This window comes from Caloenas nicobarica, chromosome 1 (assembly GCF_036013445.1).
Source record: "Caloenas nicobarica isolate bCalNic1 chromosome 1, bCalNic1.hap1, whole genome shotgun sequence".
Taxonomy (NCBI): domain Eukaryota; kingdom Metazoa; phylum Chordata; class Aves; order Columbiformes; family Columbidae; genus Caloenas; species Caloenas nicobarica.
In genome coordinates this window covers 60,852,141-60,865,591 of record NC_088245.1, presented here as the reverse complement: position 1 = coordinate 60,865,591, position 13,451 = coordinate 60,852,141, and the positions used below count along the sequence as shown (strand labels likewise).

At 43.9% G+C, this 13,451-nt stretch overlaps 1 protein-coding gene across 1 annotated transcript in view; it reads left to right on the top strand.

Annotated features, from left to right (window-relative positions):
* RIC8B (RIC8 guanine nucleotide exchange factor B) overlaps positions 1-13,451 on the top strand; it is a 41,895-nt gene that overhangs the window by 10,135 nt on the left and 18,309 nt on the right. The window contains exons 3-4 of the mRNA XM_065639789.1: positions 8,355-8,960; positions 12,761-12,855. Of these exons, the coding sequence (XP_065495861.1) occupies positions 8,355-8,960; positions 12,761-12,855 (701 nt within the window). The remainder of the gene's footprint in view (positions 1-8,354; positions 8,961-12,760; positions 12,856-13,451) is intronic.

Below are 13,451 nucleotides of genomic sequence, written 5' to 3'. Positions count from 1 at the left end.
TGCGTCTAAATTAAATGCTATATTAAATAAAGCAGTGTTTGCTTGGATTTGAATACTTGCAGAATGGAGACTATATTCTCTTGTTCCAAAGGCCTGTGTAAAGAGAATTATTTGCCAAAGGGGAAAAAGCAAATAGAGGGAAATTGTCTCCTTTTCTCACCAAGACATTTATTACTCTGGTGTTGAGAAGCTACAGTAAATTCAACTGACATAATGTAGCAAAAGTTTAGTGGTCTGTGAATTGAAAAAAGTGGATATTGGTCACAGAATCACAGAATCACAGAATCACAGAATGTTAGGGATTGGAAGGGACCTCAAAAGATCATCTAGTCCAATCCCCCTGCCAGAGCAGGAAAACTTAGGTGAGGTTACACAGGAAGGCGTCCAGGCGGGTTTTGAATGTCTCCAGAGAAGGAGAATCCACAACCCCCCTGGGCAGCCTGTTCCAGTGTTCCGTCACCCTCACTGAGAAGAAGTTTCTTCTCACATTTAAGTGGAACCTCTTGTGTTCCAGCTTGGACCCATTACCCCTTGTCTTACTGTTGGTTGTCACCGAGAAGAGCCTAGCTCCATCCTCGTGACACCCACCCTTTATATATTTATAAACATTAATGAGGTCACCCCTCAGTCTCCTCTTCTCCAAGCTAAAGAGACCCAGCTCCCTCAGCCTTTCCTCATAAGGGAGATGCTCCACTCCCTTAATCATCTTTGTGGCCCTGCGCTGGACTCTCTCCAGCAGTTCCCTGTCCTTCTTGAACTGAGGGGCCCAGAACTGGACACAATATTCCAGATGAGGTCTCACCAGGGCAGAGTAGAGGGGAAGGAGAACCTCTCTGGACCTACTAACCACCCCCCTTCTAATACACCCCAGGATGCCATTGGCCTTCCTGGCCACAAGGGCACAGTGCTGGCTCATGGTCATCCTGCTGTCCACCAGGACCCCCAGGTCTCTTTCCCCTACACTGCTCTCTAATAGGTCATTCCCCAACCTGTACTGGAACCTGGGGTTGTTCCTGCCCAGATGCAAGACTCTACATTTCCCCTTGTTATATTTCATTAAATTTTTCCCCGCCCAACTCTCTAGCCTGTCCAGGTCTCGCTGGATGGCAGCACAGCCCTCTGGCGTGTCAGCCACTCCTCCCAGCTTGGTGTCATCAGCAAACTTGCTGATAGTACACTCAATTCCCTCATCCAAGTCATTGATGAATATATTGAACAGTATTGGTCCCAGAACTGACCCTTGAGGCACTCCACTAGATACAGGCCTCCAACCAGACTCCGCCCCATTGATCACAACTCTCTGGCTTCTCTCCTTCAGCCAGTTTGCAGTCCACCTCACTACCCGATCATCCAGTCCACTCTTCCTCAGTTTTGCCGTGAGGATGCTGTGGGAGACGGTGTCAAATGCTTTGCTGAAGTCAAGGTAGACCACATCCACTGCTCTGCCATCGTCAATCCACCTTGTTACGTCTTCATAAAAGGCTATGAGGTTGGTCAAACACGACTTCCCCTTGGTGAAGCCATGTTGACTGTCCCTGATGACCCTCTTATCCTTGATATGTCTTAAGATGGCACCAAGGATAAGGTGTTCCATCACTTTCCCAGGGATGGAGGTGAGGCTGACCGGTCTATAGTTGCCCGGGTCCTCTTTCTTGCCCTTTTTGAAGACCGGAGTGATATTTGCTTTCCTCCAGTCCTCAGGCACCTCTCCCGTTTCCCAAGACTTGGCAAAGATGATGGAGAGCGGTCCAGCAATGACTTCAGCCAGCTCCCTCAGCACCCGCGGGTGCATCCCATCTGGACCCATGGATTTATGGATGTCCAGATTGCTTAATTGCTCCCTAACCCAGTCCTCATCAACTGAGGCAGACTCCTCCATTGCCCTGCCTTCCTCTGGGGCCTCAGGGGTACGGGGCTCCTCAGGACAGCCTCCGGCAGAGTAGACAGAGACAAAGAAGGCATTCAGTAATTCTGCCTTCTCTGTATCTTCTGTCACCAGGGCACCCACCCCGTTCATCAGTGGGCCTACATTGCCTCTGGTGTTAGTTTTATCTGCCATGTATTTGAAGAACCTCTTCCTGTTGTCCTTGACCCCTCTCGCCAGGTTTAACTCTAAGGAGGCCTTAGCTTTCCTAGTTGCCTCCCTACATCCTCTGACAACAGCCTTATATTCTTCCCAAGTGGCCAGCCCCTCCTTCCATGATTTGTAAACCCTCCTCTTCCACTTGAGTTTGCCCAGCAGTTCCCTGTTTAACCACGCAGGTCTCCTGGCTCCCTTCCTTGACTTCCTGCGCGTCGGGATGCACTGGTCTTGAGCTTGGTAGAAGCAGTCCCTGAAAGTTAACCAACTATCTTGGGCGCCTTTACCCTCAAGCAGCCTTGCCCACGGGATTTCCTCCAGCAACTGTTTGAAAAGGCCAAAGTCGGCCCTGCTGAAGTCCAGGGTTGCAATTCTGCTCGGTATTCTGCTCCCACCACAGGAGATTCTGAACTCCACCATCTCATGGTCACTGCAACCAAGGCAGCCCCCCACCTTTACTGCTTCGACCAGACCCTCCTTGTTAGCGAGGACGAGATCCAGCAGCGCACCTCTTCTAGTCGGCTCCTCCACCATTTGCATCAGAAAGTTATCGTCAATGCACTGGAGGAACCTCCTAGACTGAGGCTGGCTGGCTGAGTAGTCCTTCCAGCAAACATCAGGGTAGTTAAAATCCCCCATAACAACCAGAGCCTGTGACTGTGAGGCCACGCTCAGCTGCCCGTAGAAGGCCTCATCAACTTCCTCACCCTGATCTGGTGGCCTGTAATAGACTCCCACAACAGTGTCACCCCTGCCAGCCTGCCCCTTAATTCTCACCCACAGACTCTCAACTTGCTCCTCAACCGCACCTGGACAGTACTCTATACATTGCAGTTGCTCTCTCACGTAAAGAGCAACTCCACCACCACGCTTGGCTGGCCTGTCTTTCCTGAAAAGGGCATAGCCATCCATGACCACATTCCAGTCATGTGAGCTGTCCCACCATGTCTCTGTAATTGCCACCAGATCATAATCTCCTGACCGAACGCAGGTTTCTAACTCCTCCTGCTTATTCCCCATGCTGCGCGCATTGGTGTACAGGCATTTCAGGGAGCGAGCCGAGTACACCGATTTCACCCTAGGGGGATGGGGGGCCTCCCGGTCTTTATTGATTCCAGTGTGCTGCCCCACTGATGCAAGCCCAGCTACAACCCCATCCCCCTTCAAATCTAGTTTAAAGCCCTGCAAATGAGCCCTGCTAATTCATGTCCCAGCATCTTTTTACCCCTGTGGGATAAACCTTTCCCACATATCACTGACCGGACTGGTGTCTTATAAAACCAGCCGTTATCAAAGAACCCAAAGCCCTGCCTGTAGCACCAGTCCCGAAGCCAATCATTTACGGACTCAATTTTTCTATTCCGTCCCACATCATCATCCGAAAATGGAAGGAGGGAAGAGAAGATAACTTGAGCCCCAGACTCTTTCACCATTCGTCCCAAGGCCTTGAAGTCTCTCTTCATTCCCCTCAGACTACGGGATGCCGCTTCCTCCCCATCTGTCTGAAAGATCAGTAGGGGGTAATAGTCCGTTGGGCGCACCAGTTTGGGGAGGGCTCTGGCGATGTCCCTGATCCGAGCTCCAGGTAGGCTACAAACTTCCCGATGCTGAGGGTCAGCTCTGCATATCGGGCCCTCCGTCCCTCTCAGAAGGGAATTGCCTACCACAATTACCCTTCTTTCTTTTTTATTGGAGGCAGTCTTGAGGCGTGGAGTCGATCGCCTCTTCCTATGTGACTTCGTAGGTGGCCCTTGCACCACATCCCCACCTACATCTTCTTCAATATCCAGGGCCTCAAACCTATTACGGAGGGGCACCTGGGGAAGCAAAGCAGGTAGGGAGGGGGGTTGCCCGCGACGCCTAACTGGAACTCGCTTCCAACCCTCCTCAGCTGTTTGGCCCCCTACTTCTGCCCGACAGCGACAGGGCAGGGGCTCTCTCAAATCCTCCCTCTCTGCCCGACAGGGCAGGGGGTCCATCACCTTTTGGGGGGTTCCCCCTTGGGGCCTTTCTGCCTGGCACGCCAGGGAGTTACTCCACCAGTCAATCTCCCTTTCACACTCCCTGATGGACCTCAGTGTCTCGATCTCCTCCTTAAGCTTTGCAACCATGACGAGCAGATCTTGCACCTGCTCGCACCTCACACAGGCTGAATGCTCATCTCCCTCCCCCGGCAGCAGCAGGCTCTGGCACTCCCTGCAGCCGGACACCTGGACAGCCACGGTTCGAGGCAGTAGCTCCGTCTGAGTCGACACAGTCTTCTTTAAGCAAGCCCTCTTCCTGGAGGAGACCATGGTCGGCAACAGTCAGGGACACTGGCAGTAGGTGAGAGGGTCTAACAAGCGAGGAGTGACAGTCTCTGCGCCCTACTGCACGAGCTGCTCCACCTGCCGCTGCAGCACAGTGTGGGTGATACTCACCCGCGTCACAAGCTGGTTGCCTCTCCCAGCGCCTGGTGGGCAGCGACGCGTCGCTGCCCTCCCTGAGGCTTTTTCAAGGCGAGGGGCGGGGGTGTGATCGCCGTCCCCGTGGTAACGCCCACGCCACGTCAGCCGCTCTCGCAAGGGCTGCCGGGGGCTGCCGGGTCCCGAAACCGAAACCCACCCCCACGCTTCTCCTTACCTCGAGATCGCTCTGAACGGCTCCGGCCGAGCTGGTCCCGATCAGCTGATCTCGACGACTGAGTGCTAGTTGCGAGTTTCACCCGCTTTTAAATCTCCCGCCGTCACCGTGGTAACGCCCACGCCACGTCAGCCGCTCTCGCAAGGGCTGCCGGGGGCTGCCGGGTCCCGAAACCGAAACCCACCCCCACGCTTCTCCTTACCTCGAGATCGCTCTGAACGGCTCCGGCCGAGCTGGTCCCGATCAGCTGATCTCGACGACTGAGTGCTAGTTGCGAGTTTCACCCGCTTTTAAATCTCCCGCCGTCACCGTGGTAACGCCCACGCCACGTCAGCCGCTCTCGCAAGGGCTGCCGGGGGCTGCCGGGTCCCGAAACCGAAACCCACCCCCACGCTTCTCCTTACCTCGAGATCGCTCTGAACGGCTCCGGCCGAGCTGGTCCCGATCAGCTGATCTCGACGACTGAGAGATCAAGTCAAGTGTGCTTTCTAAACATCTTCAAACACAAAGAGAGGAGGTGGAAAAGGACTTCATATGCACACACCTCAGGACCAAAGAACAAGATCATGAAGTATCCTATTTTTCACAAGCTGAGGTTGAGCCTGGACAATACAAGCACCTGCTAGTAAGCACTTCCAGTGCTCCCTTCTCTCCCCCTGACCCCATAAACGAAGATGGTGCAAGACAATGGAAGTAAGGAGATGATACCTTTATGCCCAAAGCCACATCATAGGCCTGTGGCTGAGCAAGGAAGAAAATACAGGTCTGTTGTGTCTCAGGATATTGTTTTTGTTTTCTTTGGGACTGTGTTGCTTCTTAGCATCAAGCTTTTATACTGTCAGGATAAAGGACCAAAATGGATTAATATTTTACTCGTCAAGACGACAAATGGATGTTTCTGGGTTTTCTGTTTTAACATGCAATAACATTTTTAAAATGTTTTTAACATTAATCATACTACAGCACAGATAAAGGGAATTATGTATATTGCTCTTTCTTAACCTTGCTGCTAGCATGAAAGCTGAGAATTCTTGAGTTTTGGACATGCAAACGTATTTTACAATTGAAACAAAAAAGTTTAAAAAGGCTAAAAGCTGCCTTGGTTCTGTGGAAAAGTATATGGAAAACACTTCTTTCACAGCATGACTTATGAAAGTAAAACTCCCTTCTGAATGTTGAAAGAACTCAAAAAAAATAGAAATGTTAAATTAATACAATAATTTAGGGGATAGCAATAAAGCCCTGAAGCTAGGACAATCATAATATATTACGTGAAAGGGGAGGTACCTTACTGTCTGAATTCTTTTACTTGCTTTCATTTCCAAGCAAATAGATAACATGTGTGCCCCTTAGCTTATGCCATGCTAATGGTCTACAGGGAGGTAGAAAAAGCACCACCTAAAAAGATGAAAAGGATTATAATGCTTTTGTGGTCCCATCCTTTCTCGTTTCTCTTCTCTCTGCACATCCTTTCTCACACCGTCAAGAAGAAAGCAGAAAATGTTCTGTATGGTGTTTGGTTTTAGTTGTCTCCAAGGCAGTTTTGTAATAGGATGAATTTTGTTTCCTTGCTTCAAAACTACCCGTGGATAACTCTTCAAATATAATCAGATGCTCTCTTTTTTTCCCAAGCTCCTGTTGGTACCTGAGATCAGCCAGCAGTGGTTCACTGTCACAGATTTTGTTAGTATTGCAAGTGGTGGTATCGTAACCAAATAACTGGTTCCTTTAAAATCACTCTTGATGGCTTACCAGGGTCTAACTCCAGAGAACTTTGTCAGTGGTTCTTACATGTTTTTCACTTATGTGAGTCTTGCATCTTAAAAAAAAAAAATGTATTTGGCTGTAATGGCTAGGAAGCTTAGTAACTTTTTCCAGGTACTTGTCCATGAAATTCCCATGGTAAGTACCTGGATACCTGCATAGGTGGTCAAACGTGGAGTTTATACTGTTGCAGTATCTATAATACTCTGACAAAGTTTTCTCATGTTGCTTGTGTGGTAGTAAGAGGTGTAGCTCATTCCTTGCTTTCAGACTCTTACTGGATTAATCTGGTCAGGGCTGTGGAGATGTAGTCAAGGTCTTGCTCATCTGGGTGGTGCTTTCGGGTGGGTTTCACCCCAGGATGTGCATATTAGAAATCATATTGTGAGTTCCTATGGTCTGTGTTTACAGGATTGTCTTTTAACATTGTTGAAGACTTGCATTTTTTTCCTCCCTTATTCTTCTGGAGTGTCTGTTCTAGATGTGCTTTAGATGTAACCTTTTTTTTTTTTTTTTTTTGACTTTGATTTTAAGTGATCGCAGTAACAAAACTTGCTTGGATGTTCCAAGTGGAACTTTTGTTTTGAGCTCTGGGTCAGCGTGCTGGGCTGCCCTGCTCCCTGTCTTTTTGTTGTGGTGGTGCTGAAAAGTGCAGTTCCAGAGACCATTCACCAAGAACTATTTTTTACTTGTATTAGTATTCCTACGCCTTTTTTTTAAATCACTTTCTTATTGACATATAATGCCTGAGACCATGGTATGAATTTCAGGTCCTAAGTGGACTTCTGCACTGGGGTCATTCAACTCAGTTGCTACTCTGGTTTCTTGGGTAACTTATTCGTGACAGTGGTCAAGACAGAAAACTTGTGGGGTGAGAAGGGGTGAGGAACTGTGTCCTGTGAGGTACAATGCAGTTTATATTGCCACCTATTTGGGAACTTCTTTGTAACTATAATTCTGCCTCTGGTATCCATGAGTAGTAACATTATTCTGAGGTTAAGGCATAGAAACCCAATGGAGTCTTCCCCCATCAAGCAATCTCTTCTCTCCTGTCTTTTCTCACTTTTGATTGATCACCTGATTGTCCATTTCTGTTTTATAAAAGGTAATTCTTCTATAATTCAGATTTTACTGCTCTGCCCTGCAGATTCTTGGAGCATTCTATTTTCTCATGCTCTATTTATATGTTTCATGTTTACTCTGCAGCCGTGTTGGTATAAAGTATCAGCGAAGTATTTCAAATTCAAGAGCAATCTGTGTTGACAAAGCAGCACTTTTGCTGGTTTGGTAAAACTGCTACAGCCTAAATCTTACTGTAAAACTGCGTTATAGTTCTCTGTCAGAGGTAAATTTTCTAATGATCTTACTTAAGATGGGAGAAGTCCGTAGATTTGGTTGAAGTGGCAACACAAATTGTAGCTGTTACGAAACCTGCAGCACTAATACCTGCATGTTGAACAGCAGTTAGTTTCTATTTTCCCAGCCTCCTGGCTAAAATTTTGCAGCTTATAATTTTGCAGGTACTGTAGGTGTGACTGTTCTACTTGGACGCATTTTTAAAACCTTTCACCTTGTTGCCCTGGCTGCTCCAGTTTTCAGCCCTGATACTGAGAAAACGTGGTAACTGGCAATGGTGGGTAGTGTCTGCCATTTCAGCTTAAGGCTTTTGCCAGTGTTGAGGTACTTGGACTGTATCCTTGAGGGAAAAACTGCTTTTGATGATCTTTTGCAACAGTTTATATTTTGAAGAGCTAATACACAATATTGAGTTTCTCAAGTCAGCTGAAAGCTAAAAAGTGATATGGAAGCTTAGCAAAAGTAGGGTCCTATTGCCACCAGTATTACGATGCTAAAACTGTTCCTTTTTTGTTTCTTTGTGTTTGCATAGAAACTATGTGAGGGAATTCTAAACATCCTTGAAAAAGACGCAAAAACTTCATGTCAAGTTGCCTGCCTGGAAGCCCTCCGCATCCTCTCCAGGGACAAGAAGGTTTTAGTGCCTGTAACCACGAAGAGGAACATGCAGATCCTTATGAGGCTGGCAAAGCTGGACGCTGCAGAAGATCCTTTGGAGAGAGTATCTGAATTTCCTGTTATAGTAGAAGCTTTAAAATGCCTCTGTAACATAATTTTTAATAGTGCTGTTGCACAGAAGCTCAGTTTGGAACTGAATCTTGCGGCTATGCTCTGTAGTCTTCTGGAAAAATGCAAGGACCAACAGTTCGTTGATGACATTAAATGCTTTGTTTTGCGTCTCCTCTTCCTCTTGTCGCTTCTGCACACAGATATTAGATCGCAGTTGCGTCAGGAACTACAGGGGGTGCAAGTTTTGACACAGGCTTTGGAACGTTCCCTAAATGTAAGATGGACAGAAGAATATAAAGCAGTGGAAGATCACGACAGACCTTTATCTTTGCAAGAAACTGATTGTGCCGTTGAGGCACTAAAGGCTCTTTTTAATGTAACACTTGACAGCTGGAATGTTCACAGCGAGGTAAGATTTAGTTGAAGTGGTTTTTTAATGGGATTTGTTTAGCCTGCAAGAGCCAGAACCAGCAGGTGGATACACAAGAGGCAGTTGTTGTCCAAGCCTCAGAGCAAGGATTTTAATACTTAATTTTTACTACCGTGATTTTGATGGAATATGATTACATTTTTCAAAATAGCAGCTAAGGTAGTCTTGAAATTTTGTATCATAATTTCTCTATATGCGAAATCAGTCTGAGAAAATTTTTCTGTATGAATTCTGCTTGTGTCATGTATTTATGATCTTGGGCTTTCAAGAGTAGTTAGCCTTTAATGCTCATTGCTTTGAATACCAAAATAACTTTTTTGTTCTTGTTATTAGTTAGGCAAAAAAGCTAATCAACACATTTTCTGTATAATAGGAGAGTAACTTGGATAATCTAACACAAGTTAGAACTGTATGTTTTAAAATAAAAAATGCTAAGAAGACGGTTTCATAAGAGTTTGAGATTTCTAAAAGTAAGTAAATGCTGTTCACTAATAATTAGCTGACTTTTAATGTAAGTGTGTCAGTTGGCTACATCTCTGTGGGTTGTGAACTATGGCAATAGGGTAATAATTAGAGCTCAGAAGTCTCTCCAGTTTTCTTCTTGTTTTTTTTCTGGGCATGGTGATGAGCACATCAACTGTAATTTTTAACAACTCTGAAGAAAGAGTGGTACTGTTTTTAATATCTTTCTCTGCCATCCTCCCAACCCCAGATCTGGATTTAAACGTCATCTTTAAGATGAGGTGAAATACGAGAAGCAAGCACACTTTCATTGTTATGTCTTACAAAATTTATCTTGTTTGTTTTTTTTTTTTCATTACAACATCAGATCCACTTTTTTTCTTAGACAAATATGCTTCCGATGTGTTGCATCCCTGAATTTATAAACAGAAATAATAAGGATAACTTTTTTGTTGAAAAACCTAAGTCTGTGCTACAGTAATAGAGTTAAACAGGGAATCTTTCTTTTTAGTCCACATCATATTTTCTCTAAAACAGCATTAACTTGTCACTGGCCATTGTAAATATGCAGCATATAAAGCTAAGTAGAAGTTTACAGTAGTTAAAATTGACAAATAATTTTTCTCTTTAGTGCATTGGTCTAAACAGTAAATATTATATTAATCATAACATTAAGAAATTTAAAACTTGAGAAAAATATGCAGCTTATTTGCTTTAATGTCTTAAGGATACTCTGAATAAGAAATCTTGAAATTTAAGATTGAATGGGGGAAAAAATCAGAAAAGCTAATACTGCAAATTTCAAGGAAAGGTGAAGAAACCGAGGGGCTTTCCTCTTGTTTATATCCCTGACTTAGACCTTTATTAAACACATCATTAACTTTGTCAGAGAATGTTCTTTGTATAGGCAAGTGATTGTTATGTAGGTAGGAACTTGAGTGGAGAATCTTGACCTGAAATTAAGCATATAACACGGCTACGTGAATGTTCACTGCTTCAGACATTGAGAACTATCATCTTTGCAATTAAGGACTTTCTGTGTGGAGGAAATAATGTCAGGTGTTAAGTGGGAAAGTGAAGCTGTATTACATGTTCTCCTCCTGAGAAGTAAGCCCTTGAAATCTGGATCTTGAAGTTGGTTCACTCTTACAAAACACTGGGAATCTTGAGAAATGAAAAGCCCGGTTTGCCGCAGAAAGGCAGGTGGGAGGTCACACGCAGTCGTGGTGGTACCTGATGAGGTTTTGTTTGGCTGCTGTCTGTGGAATGAGGGAGGTTTTGTCCCACAGAACGTTTCCTCCTCAAAGAGTCCAAGCACTCAGCTGTCAGATCAGAGGAAATTCTGATGTTAGTGCTTTTTTTTTTTTTTTTTCTTTTGGATGAGAGTTTAAGACATTCTGGGGTGGGAGAAGCTTCATTTGTGTTTTGAGATAAAGCTTATAAAATAACTTTTTACTAAAAGTTCCTACAAGGAAGGAACATTTAAATTAAAGAGTTCTGTAATAGTTGTAAACTGGGAGCAAGATATGTTAGGTAGCATTCTGCTTAGCAAGTATCCCTGTGGAAATATTTAATGATCTGTAAGAAGAGTAAACAGCATGTTAATTAAGTGGGCTGAAGATGCAGAATTTGAAGAGATTACAAACACTGGGCGGGATGGAAAATAAAAGGAGACCAGAGAGGTTAGATGTACAGGTAGAAAACTAAATGAGATCCATCCTAAGGGGAAGAGAACAATTTTCAACACCAATGTTTAATGACTGGAGGTGGTTTCAAGTAGCAAAGCCAGACAAGAGCTGCGGGTGCTACAGTTGGCAGATTGGGATGCCAGTGTTACACAAGATCCATTAGGGCGCTTTGTGCCAGGCCAAACACACCAGAACATGTGATGGATCATGACAAGAGCTAATGAAAAAGGATCGGGACAACGATACACGCAGTTAAATGATTGCAGTTCCTGTTGGATGTCTCTGTGGCTGCTGTCTGGTGGCAGATGGGAAGGAGGAGTTGCTTGGAGAGAGCAAAGTGGGGCAAGTAAGGTTGCCAAGAGTAGAGAAATCACACAGAATCACAGAATCACAGAATGTTAGGGATTGGAAGGGACCTCGAAAGATCATCCAGTCCAATCCCCCTGCCAGGGCAGGAACACCTAGGTGAGGTTACACAGGAAGGCGTCCAGGCGGGTTTGAATGTCTCCAGAGAAGGAGAATCCACAACCCCCCTGGGCAGCCTGTTCCAGTGTTCCGTCACCCTCACTGAGAAGAAGTTTCTTCTCAAATTTAAGTGGAACCTCTTGTGTTCCAGCTTGAACCCATTACCCCTTGTCTTACTGTTGGTTGTCACCGAGAAGAGCCTGGCTCCATCCTCGTGACACCCACCCTTTATATATTTATAAACATTGATGAGGTCACCCCTCAGTCTCCTCTTCTCCAAGCTAAAGAGCCCCAGCTCCCTCAGCCTTTCCTCATAAGGGAGATGCTCCACTCCCTTCATCATCTTTGTGGCCCTGCGCTGGACTCTCTCCAGCAGTTCCCTGTCCTTCTTGAACTGAGGGGCCCAGAACTGGACACAAAATTATTATTATATTTTATATTTTTATTTATATATTTTTATTTATATATTTTTATATATTTATATATTTTATATTTTTATATATATTATTTATATTATATATATAATGTATTATATATTATATATAAATATATATTTATTTTTATTTATATTTATATATTTATATATATTTTTATATTTTTTTATTTATATATTTTATATTTTTATTTATATTATTATATTTTTATATTATTATTATTAAGGAAATGGTGAAAAGGTATCAAGGGAACAGAAGCAAGTGAATTAGGAAGGGCAACAGACTGGGTGGGGGAATTAAAGCGTTGGCAGCAAAAAGTCAAAATGAGGAAGAGGCAAATGAAATGCAGAACATATGTAGTCTTAAGTGGATGAAGAGGCGGCTGTGTGTAAATACAGGAAGGAAGATAGTAGTGGTGTATTAGGAATAATGGTATAGAATCAAGCAAATGCTTGTAACAGGGTTTTCTGGTAGTGGCAGCTCATTTGACTGGAAAAAAGTCCCTTTTTTAAAGTTCCTTTTAAAAGGTCTGGTTAAAAGACCTGCATATGACAGCTATGTTGCATTAAGCATTCAGTGAGCTCTAAGGTACAGTCCTTTTATTGATAGGTATGTATGTTATGATCTAATAGGTATTTTTCATCTTTAATTTTTATTATTCTAGTGACCTGAAACCCCCACTTGCAATCTTCAAAATGAAAAAATATCTTCATAATTTATATTTATATAGAAAGAATCTCATCAATTTCGTTACATGGCTGCCATCCTTCGACACTGCTTATTAACCACGGGCCCTACTGAAGACAAAACTGAAGAGTTGCACAGGTTGGTAGAATTGTAGAACCAAACTAATTTAAAAGGTTATTATTTATTAAAAAAGATATTTGCTTAAAATCTGAAGTGGAAATCTGAGAAGCAGTGAAATCTCTCATTTTGAGTAAAATATTATGAATCTTTTGGATGAAAACTGTATGCCTGAAATATTGTTTATACATGTCCACTATTCCAGGCAGAAAGTGGCTGGTGAAGTTGTTACTTTTAATCAATAGTAATGAAGCTAACCTTTTTGAATTTTTTTTTTTTAATAACTGAGGATGAAAATATATATGGAAGTTTTAGAGGCAGTGCAAATTAAAGTGGAATGCAACTTTTGTGGTTTTGTACAGAAGCTCGTGGAAAAACTGCATTTGGAGATTTTTGTATGTAACTTTTTGCAATTCTGCGGGATTGGGATGGAAGTAACAAGTCGATGTTTTATCTCCAGTGATTCTAGGCTGCTTTATTAGAAGTACAAATATGAGTTCCTGGGTAACAATATTTTCTTTTTCAAAGATGAGTGAATCATCTTTTAGTTTTAGGTGCATTGTGGGTTTTTTTTTTTTTCTTCCTCAGCCCCACACCCAACTGTTTGTTATGTATTT